This window comes from Lactuca sativa, chromosome 7 (genome assembly GCF_002870075.4).
Source record: "Lactuca sativa cultivar Salinas chromosome 7, Lsat_Salinas_v11, whole genome shotgun sequence".
Lineage (NCBI taxonomy): Eukaryota > Viridiplantae > Streptophyta > Magnoliopsida > Asterales > Asteraceae > Lactuca > Lactuca sativa.
Genome location: NC_056629.2, coordinates 6698106 through 6707972, shown reverse-complemented (window position 1 = coordinate 6707972; position 9867 = coordinate 6698106). Strand labels below are relative to the sequence as shown.

General features: G+C 34.2%; 1 protein-coding gene across 1 annotated transcript; it reads left to right on the top strand.

The window, feature by feature from the left end:
- Positions 1-4611: 4611 nt before the first annotated feature.
- On the top strand, positions 4612-6180 carry LOC111912873 (F-box protein PP2-A13). Its single transcript, XM_023908607.3, has 3 exons — positions 4612-5023; positions 5202-5320; positions 5399-6180. The coding sequence occupies exons 1-3, from the start codon at positions 4703-4705 to the stop codon at positions 5829-5831; spliced, it is 873 nt and encodes a 290-aa protein (XP_023764375.1). The 5' UTR covers positions 4612-4702; the 3' UTR covers positions 5832-6180.
- The last annotated feature ends 3687 nt before the right edge of the window (positions 6181-9867 follow it).

The window sequence follows — 9867 nt, the reverse complement described above, 5'->3', positions numbered from 1 at the left end:
TCAATTCACTGTTCCTAAAGTAACTAAGATTGGGAAATTTTAAAAATATGTGTAGTTACTTTGTATTTCCTATTATACTTTTAATGAGAGGATGAGGTTGCCCTATCCTACCCGTTCAGCTAACGACCCTCCACCGATCAAGCAAGCGGTGGGTGTGAGTGTACACCCATTAAGCGTCATTTTATAGGCCGCAACCTTATACCCACCTTATAGATCGGGTTCGTGAATGAGGCCTACTAACGGTAAGACTAGCATTTTAGTTATACATACATACATACATACATATATATATATATATATATATATATATATATATATATATATATATATATATATATTAATCTTGTAATATTATATTAGTATAGGGTTGTATTTTAAACCTTTTAAAATCTAGGGTTTGAAATTTAAATTGTCCAAATTAAAACTTTTAATCACAAAATATAAATTTCAAAACTTGAGGACAAGTTTTAAACATTTAAAACATGGAGGATCAAATAACAAATAATTTTAATTAACAATTAATTTCCTAATTATCTATATTTGATTTATTCAAGATTTCTTTCAAGATAATTACCAAAATAATCAAAATAATTAATTAATTATCATATAAGGAAATTAAATATTTTATTAGTTGATAAATATCTTTAATTAGATCAAGATAATAGTCATATATATCAAAAAATCGGATTAGGGTTGATCTAATATGATTAATGTAAGTTTCCATAAGATAATCATGAAGAAATCCCGAATCTGGCCATTCCTGACACTTGGACTCGCCGAGTGCACCAAGGGACTCGCCGAGTCCACTATGGAACTCGCCGAGTCCATGAATCAGAAACACAAAAATCGAATTTTGCAGTTTAGTTTCAGACAATTAAGCAACAATTTAATGAAAACCAAGCTAGGCTCTGATACCACTGATGGGTTTTAGCCATAAGAACTTTACTATGTGCGCATGCAAAACCTTAATGCTTGGATCTAGGCTTTCTAATTAAACATGCTTTGAATCCAAGACTGCTAATGACTATTTAGGTGTAATAACAATATTGAAACAGATCTAGAATCATACCTTTGAATTCCTTGTTGATCTTGTTGTCTTGGAGCTTCTATAGTCACAATTGTCACTCCTCTAATGGCTTACAAACACCAAATAGCAAGGAGGATGATTTGGGAGAGAGGAAAGGGGAGGAAATTGGCCAGGGTTCTCTTACTTTAGATGAAGTGCCGATTTCCCTTTGCCATAGGGTCTATTTATACTTGTAGACTCCTTAAGGGTTACAACCTAAACCCTAATTGGATAATCTTCTCTTAAGGCTATCCAAATCCATTCCTTAGATAAGCAATGGACGATTCAAGCTATCCTTTAGCTTCTAGAATCCGTCCAATCTATATCTATATGGATTTACAGTCTAAAGTTTAACTATCAAACAATTGACAGTTTATACCCTCTTATTTAATTAATCTCTTTAAGTCACCAAATTAATTCCAATTAATTCTATGACTTATATTAATCAAATAACAATATATTATTCTTTATATTATTCTCATAATATACTAATAGTATTTACTCTCTCTTAATAAATCATCCTATCAAGTTGCTATGGTGAAGGCAACCCAAAAGGACCATGCACAACCGGGTCAATTACTTGCCTAATATAGTTGCAGCCTTAGACACTATTCTAACAATTTATTCATTTGCGCATTTTTTTTTTGTTTGTTTTTTAATATATATTTATTTCTTGTCGATGATTATAATCGTTCTTTATTAATTTTTATTAAAAGTGTATGTGGTTAATGAGTTAAGCACGTTGTTGACAATAATACAAAAAATTTCTTTGATTTCTTGTAGATGGGTCGAGTAAATACAGATGACCTAAATGATTGTAATGACAAAGGATGAATGAACATCTTTAACAACTTGGAAGGAATAGAAATGTATTTTATTCAACAGGTAAGGGTTCCTTCTTTTTTTTCTTCTTGTTTGATTTGGCAGCGACAGTAAAGGGAGTGACGGGAAGGAAGCCTTCAATCCACCTTGGGCTACGATGAACTCAACAGTACCGATTCACTCTTGATGTCGTTGTAGTCGATCGACAATAAAAAACGGATCATGAAGGGGGGGTGCATAAATGGTTGTATTTATTTATGAATAGCATGTGTATTCATTTATGAATAACATTGTAGTTATGTGTGAATAATTGTATTCATTTATTAATACTTTAATAGTAGTGTATTAATGTGAATGAGTATATTTATTTATGATTAGATGTATTCATTTGTGAATTACAATATATTCATGTGTGAATGATTGTATTTATTTATGAATAGTAGTGTATTCATTTGAATGGGTATACTTATTTATGATTAGAAGTATTCATTTTATGAAGAAATGATAATTTTTACACTATTTTTATTTTCAATTGATGAAAAATGCATTGAATTTTTTGGGATTGGATTTCTATTCATTTTAAAAAAAAAAACAAAAACATGAAATAGTAGAAAATAATAATTTTTTAAAAATTTTCTTTTCAGATTTAAAATAAAAAGAAATATTAATTTTTTTAGGTAATTTTTTGAAACGGTCATAAATTATTTTTGTGAAAAATCATAAGAAAAATATATTTATATATATTTCATTAACTAAAAGGAAATATTAATTTTTTTAGGTAATTAAAATCATTATCCCTAGATTTTATGAAATCATTAATTAATATTCATATAAAGTTACTAATATACCCTTATAAAATGATTGGTCTAGAATTATTCTCGCGTTCTTAACCTTTTAGGTATTCTCATTTGATAATCTCCATATATATATATATATATATATATATATATATATATATATATATATATATATATATGTGTGTGTGTGTGTGTGTGTGTGTGTGTGTGAAATTCTGTAGTGTGACACACTAAAAACCCGTGCAAATGTTCTTTGTATAAAAAATGTCAGTATACAATGATGATAAAGTAGAGTGTGTGTCTGAATAAAGGTTTTGAAAACGCAAAACATCTGCAAGTAAAGAAGGGCGAGGATCAGCAAGTAAAAAACATGATTAAATACAGAAAAGAGAGACAAATAGAAGTAAGTCGAGAATAGAAACTAACTAGGTGAAATGGTCAACAATATATAGGGTGTCTTCGACAAAACTAACTAGTAGCGGATAGCTTGTAGCTAATAGCGTTTTGTTAAATGTTACATAAAGTAGCTTTTGGATTTTGAACGTTTTGTTTAAACTAAGGTGTTGTTTGTTTTTCTATAAAAATCTCTTCAAACCACTTATTGTTGCGCGGCGCAGCACACGCGCAACACTTTCCCTCTCGCAGCAGTTTGTTTTTTGAAAGACTTCAGTCTACAAAACCTCTGCGCGTGTGCTGCATGGCACAACACTTGACTTGCCTCTTCTAACCTCTTCAGCTTTCATTTTTTCTAAATGTTTTTTTTAAGATTTTTTGTATAACTTTTTTATTATTATTATTTTTTTAAACTTTGATTTTCTTAAATTTTTATTTACAGATGTGATACAATTTATTTTTATAATTTCCACGATTTTTTTAATTTTTTTTTACCGTTTTATTAATAATATTTTCAATTTCAGTTATATCTTTTTTAATGTGTGTAATTTTTTACAAACTTTGTAGACAACGTTTGCAATACTTTCTTAATTTTTTTATTATTTTCTTTTTTAATGTTTTTTAAAATTAGTTTTTTTTTTCTAGAATAAAACTATTAGCTTCTTTTACATTTTTTTAAGTTTTTATTTTTAAAAAAAGTTTTATATTTTTGTTTTTTTACATGTTCTTGTTATTATTATTTCAATGTTTAAGACTAGAATTATTAAGTTTCAGTGTTGAGAACTATTTTCAGTTTATAAAATTAGTTTATTTAAATTTTAGTTTACTGCAGCAGTCTGCAGATGTTAAAAAACAAACATGTTTTTTATTATAGGCTGTAGTCGTTTGTTCCACCTCTTCTGCTACAGAGGATTGCAGAGGTGGTCTGCAGACTTCATGAATTTCCACTTCGAAAAAACAAATAGCACCTAAATGTTAAAAGCTTATGGTGTCAAACGATATTTTTTGTTTAAAACAAAATGTTTTGTTAGACTCTAAAAGTTAGAAGCTCACAAAAACTCTATGCCGAACACGGATATAAAAATAGAAGTCATGCCCCAGACATGTAAATAATAGAGAGTGACAAAGATCAACACGAAAATCATGAATAAATACAAAAAAAAAATACCGAAACAAATACAATTAACCAAAGAATAGGTACAAGATGGGTAAACACATTGCCGACATCACATAAAAAAACAGTATTTCAACTTCTTACAAAGTACAATATGTATCGAATGAATTTTGGTATTTTTATCATATTGACAAAATGACTAGATAAAATCAAAAAGTTCTATTAAAAAATTGACACCTTTTAAAACGCAAGATAATCAATTATAAAAATAATAGTAATAAACTTTTAGGACTCAAAATTTGGCGCGTGTAATTCACGAAGTTTCTCCTGTAATTAAATTGCGAGCGGTTCTAAAATAGCCGAATGTCCACGTCATCGTTCCAACATATGTGAGCGGATAAAGCCGCGTTGCTTCTCATTTTACACAAACCAATTCCGCGAATTCTTCTCCAAAACCCACCGGTACAACCGCCGTTAACCACCGTCAACCACCATATCTACTTCTTTCCCATGGGTGCTAATTCATCACTACTAAGTCCCGACAGTTCAGATGGGTCTAACCATCCATCAAAGCTCAAGCTCGGCGACATCCCGGAATCCTGTGTTGCTCTGGTCTTATCATACTTAGATCCGCCGGAGATTTGCAAATTGGCGAGACTCAATCGAGCATTCAGAGCTGCTTCCTCTGCCGATTTCATCTGGGACGCTAAATTGCCCTCCAATTATCATCATCTGGTCGACGACTACCTAATTAAAAACCCTACCAAATTGGGGAAAAACGAAACTTATGCTCGCTTATCCCGACCGGTTCCTTTCGACAGCGGAAACAAGGTTCGATTTCTCTGATCCTTTTTCACTTGTACAAAATTCAACTCTAGACTAGTCAAAATCCGTCGCGATTTCGACGCCATAACTTCGAGTTGTTGGTTTTTGAATTAGTTTTGTTGAGTGGATGTTCATGGAAAAGTCAACCTTGTAATTGTTTCTAATTTAGGGGTTTTCGTTACAGGAATTCTGGTTGGACAAAAGAACAGGAGGCCTATGTTTGTCGATTTCTTCCAAGGCATTGGCCATCACCGGAATTGATGACCGGAGATACTGGAATTATATTCCCACAGATGAATCAAGGTAAATTTGATTGTGATTGGTGTGAATTTTTTGTGTTTTGGTATCTTCCATTAACGACTTATACCTTCCATATACCAGATTTCACACGATTGCATACCTGCAACAAATTTGGTGGCTAGAGGTAGAAGGAGACATGGAGTTCCAGTTTCCGGCAGGGACATATTCGTTGTTGTTCAAACTCCGACTCGGGAGGTTCACGAAAAAACCGGGCCGTAGGGTGGCTACCCACGGCGGCCATGAGAGCGTCCATGGGTGGGACATAAAACCGGTTCAGTTCCAGCTCACAACCCCCGATGGTCAACAGGCCATTTCCAAACGTTTCTTGGAAAACACCGGGAATTGGGAGTACCACCACGTCGGAGATTTTGTTGTTGATGATCCAAATACGCCCACAAAGATAAAGTTTTCATTGACTCAAATCGATTGCACACACACAAAAGGTGGTTTATCCATTGATTCGGTTCTCATATGCCCTAGTGACTTGGTTAAAAGTTTTAGAGCTATATTATAGCCACAATGCTCCCCTCCCTTTTTCTATTATGAATCGGCCGAGACACAGACACTGTATAAATAAATCAGACATAAGAGTCCAGTACCTACAAAATGGCCAATTCACATTGGAATTGAAATTCTTGTTAGACAATGATTGTAATGTCTTAATGGTCGGTTTTGAACACATTTTTGGTGATTTTTAGAGCTTAGGGAGAAATTGTTATTAGTTTGTTTTTTTAGAGTTAAATTGGGTAGAACGATTGTAAATGTGTCACAATAGTGTCAATTTGATGTTGTAAACATTGTATAGTTCTTGTCGACTATTTTTGTAATCAGAAAAGACAGTGAGGTGATACGTGTTCTTTTTCTTTTGTCGGAATCATCCTATATTTAATTCCTCCACAATGATCGATCGTATATAAATTCTCTTCTTTGAAAAGACCTTACAAGACAAAAATTTATTGTTTATATCATAATCGACTTTTAAAGTTAGGTAACAACGGAATTACGTTTTGACCATAATAGTAACGAATTTAACTGGTTTAGGCAATGTGCAATATTTTGGCGTTTGGTTTTTGGTTGAGTGTGACTTGTCAACTATGTATACTGAATTGAACATTTTATTTGGAAATACATACAAAGATTTAATTTTTCTGTCAAACATTCTCCTAAAATAACCATCATTTTTAACCAAACTAAAACTCGAATCCAAATTAATTAAATCGTTAATTTAGTACTTAGAATCATCAAACCAATACTGAATAGAAATCAAGAACCCCAAACCAAGAGACAAGAGGAATTTACGGAATTTACGTATACATTGATCATCCAAAAAACCTACATGGATCATTCAAACAACCCAACTCGTTGAGCCCAATCCTGGGTTTCATGTTAGTAAATGCGCATGGTTGAAAAAAATGTCAAACATTAATGTAATGTAAAATCCCAATGATTAGTTTGTAATCTTTGACAAATCACAATGATTAGTTTATGATCTTTTGACAAATAAAACTCAGATCTTCTAGTATTTTGAGATCAAAACAACCAGATTTTCATAAGTTAATAAAGAATCATCGCTACACATTATATTTATTTTTAAATTAATCAGATTGTAAGAACTAATTATCTAACTATATATGTCAAACAACATGAAAATCACCTTGCACACACCTAACACCCTATTAATCTACACACAGTGCTAAACGTTGTTGTGTCTATTTTAACATATGGAAGTTGTTTATTTGTAAACTTAGATTTTACACAATTCTCTCATTTATCAAAATCTTTGTTGTCATATTTTAAGATTCGTTTTCTTTGCATTTCTAGATTATTTTCACATTTGTGTGTGATAAACATGCATGCCGTAAAAAAATTAAACAAACAGAAAAACCATAAAATGTTATTACATTTGAATTTCCAACCATTAACATTATTACTATCAAAAGTAAACGCTAGGCTACAAACATCCTTCATTACACCCGACCTATCATCATCACAGACATACCCCCACAATTGTTCGTCTTCTCAACATAAATAATGCCTCTAGTGATATCGATCCTCCCAAACTCCATCTTGAAAACTATTTTATCAAACTTGTCCATAAAACACAAACTCGTTGATATAACTAGAACATGAAGAACATCTCAAAGGGTAACCCCTGGACCACGCCTAAACTATTTCAGGTTCATGTCACTTCTTACAAGTACTTCAGCTCGGTGGTCGGCCACACAAACCACAACTGTCTCTCTGGTGATGCAATATGATAAGTGCGGGAAGGGCCGACCCAAGGGATGTTCAGAAGGTGCCCATGAACAAGGCCCACTGAAATCTAGGCCCAAAAATTTTACCAGATTGTATATTAGCATGGATTTTTTTGGGCTCAAATGCTCAAATAGGTTAGCGAGAAAGGAAACGATACATAGACAAACGCATGTCCTTAAGAGAGAAGTATGAATCATATTTCTTCTGGGAAAAAGAGATGACGTTTTGGTTCCTTCATCCTTGTTGTGAAGAAATCTTAATTGGTGCTCGACCAATTAACAATTGTTGATTGCTATTGGAAGTCACCAAGTCAGCAACGATTTTATTGATCTTTTCTTCTGTGCTTATATCTTGAACCCAAAAAACTTATTCAAAAGAAATCCATCAATACTCATTCAACCGATTCATGCTTTTTTCTCCCTACTTCTTTTTTCATAGATCACAAGAAAATCACTCAATAATCATAACTCATTCAACATTCACCTACAACAATATTCTTTTTGATGGGTTTTATAGGTTATAATTAAAAAATGTGGCGTAAAAATTTAACCCTCAAGTTCACATACAACCTATTTGGATCTAAGTTTTCTCTATTGATATCAATAACCTCTAAACATCAAGAACCCTAAGGGAACTCTATAATAATTGAAATTTAGGGTTTACATACCTCTTGATTATTGTAGCAAATAATCACACTAATATCCTTCTTGAAAACCTTGGAAAGCAAGCACCAGAAATCTCGTGCCTCTGATGGCTCACACCCAAAAACACTAAAAACCTTGGAATGAAGAGGAGAGAGAGGATGTAACGCCCCGATTCTCAGGTATTGTTTAAATAAGATTTATTGGGTTAAGCCCTACTCGACGAGTTGGTTGACCTACTCGTCGAGTAGCAGCGGGGTGGGATCGCGTGTTTAGTGACCTACTCGACGAGTCCATATTGGGACTCGACGAGTAGGAGCTGGCAGATGAAACCCTAAATCTCGGGGTTTGCACCTCTATTTAAAGGAGCCTCAGCCTCCTTGGGCCTCTTTGCAGTCTTTGAGAGCCCCTTAAAACCCTAATATGTGTGTGTGTGCCAATTGTGTGTTTGAAGCTTGAAAAGAGGAACTTTGGAGGGAGAAGGCTTGGAGGAGAAGGAGATTAGAGCAAGAAGGGTGTGGGAATCGACTCTTATCTCAGTTATCATCTTTTGGAGGTAACCACATCGCCTTTTTCCTTGTGAATCTCTTCTATTGGTTGAGTTTTAGGGTTTTTGGTGAGATAATAAGTTGGAAAGATGAGCTATGGGCTAGATCTGAGGTTGTAACTTTAGATCTGGACCCTCCTTGGATTCTAGAAGCATAAAGTTACAGTTTTGGTCATGATTAAGGTCCCTTTTGAGCATGAAGCTCCATTAAGAACTTAAAATAGGCATTTAGAGCCTTTATAGCCATGCATGCACGTAAAGTTTGCAACTTTACGTGATAAGAATCTCCTAGAAGCTTGGATCTGTGATTTAGAGCCGCTGCATGACTCAAAACAAGTCTGTATGGAAAAAGGACTGAATGGACTCGGCGAGTCACATGAAGATGGTCGTGAACTCGACGAGTTGGATGAACAACTCGGGGAGTCCGATGAAGATTACCATAAGACTCGACAAGTTGAAGAACAACTCGGCGAGTCGGATGAGTTTTCCCTAGGATATGTATGCATGTGAATCCGTCGAGTTGCAAGGAGGGAACTCGGCGGGTGGCCTTAAAGTTCGAACGAGAATCGAAGGAACTCGACGAGTCACCCCGATGACTCGGCGAGTTGGAATGTACTTCAAGGAACTCGTCAGGTAGCCGAGGGTACTTGGCGAGTTGGGGTCAACATGGGTTGTTGACCTTGACTGAGGACTTTGACTTTGACCAGGATTTGACTGGTGGGTTATGGAGTACCTTATAAGGTTAAGGACTTATGAGTATATTGTACTATGATCATAGGTGGTGGAGCCTGTGTCAAGTGATCCGAGAGTTGGAGTTTATCTTCCGAGTCGACATCTGCAAGGTGAGTTATCCTCACTATATCGATAGGGTCTACGGCACCAAGGCCGGCCCTATAGTTGTTATTGTTATCGTATGCTACATGTGGTTATGATCTGTTAGATCGAAATCAGGGTAGACAGTATGTTATGCTCTTATGATCCGTAAGGATTGGTATGTTAGTGACCTGCTAGGTCGGTACTCTAGTTACGAGAGAATTCTATGATTGATGATCAGTGTGATAGATATGTTTCATGTTTGTATATGCCAATATATGATAGTTATGCGT

What these genes read in the sequence shown, in the direction of transcription:
- LOC111912873 (XM_023908607.3), top strand. Translation starts at nt 4,703, where the DNA reads ATGGGTGCTAATTCATCACTACTAAGTCCCGACAGTTCAGATGGGTCT. An exon ending in CTTTCGACAGCGGAAACAAG is followed by an intron (nt 5,024 to 5,201) that starts GTTCGATTTCTC and finishes TTTTCGTTACAG; the next exon opens with GAATTCTGGTTGGACAAAAG. An exon ending in ATTCCCACAGATGAATCAAG is followed by an intron (nt 5,321 to 5,398) that starts GTAAATTTGATT and finishes TCCATATACCAG; the next exon opens with ATTTCACACGATTGCATACC.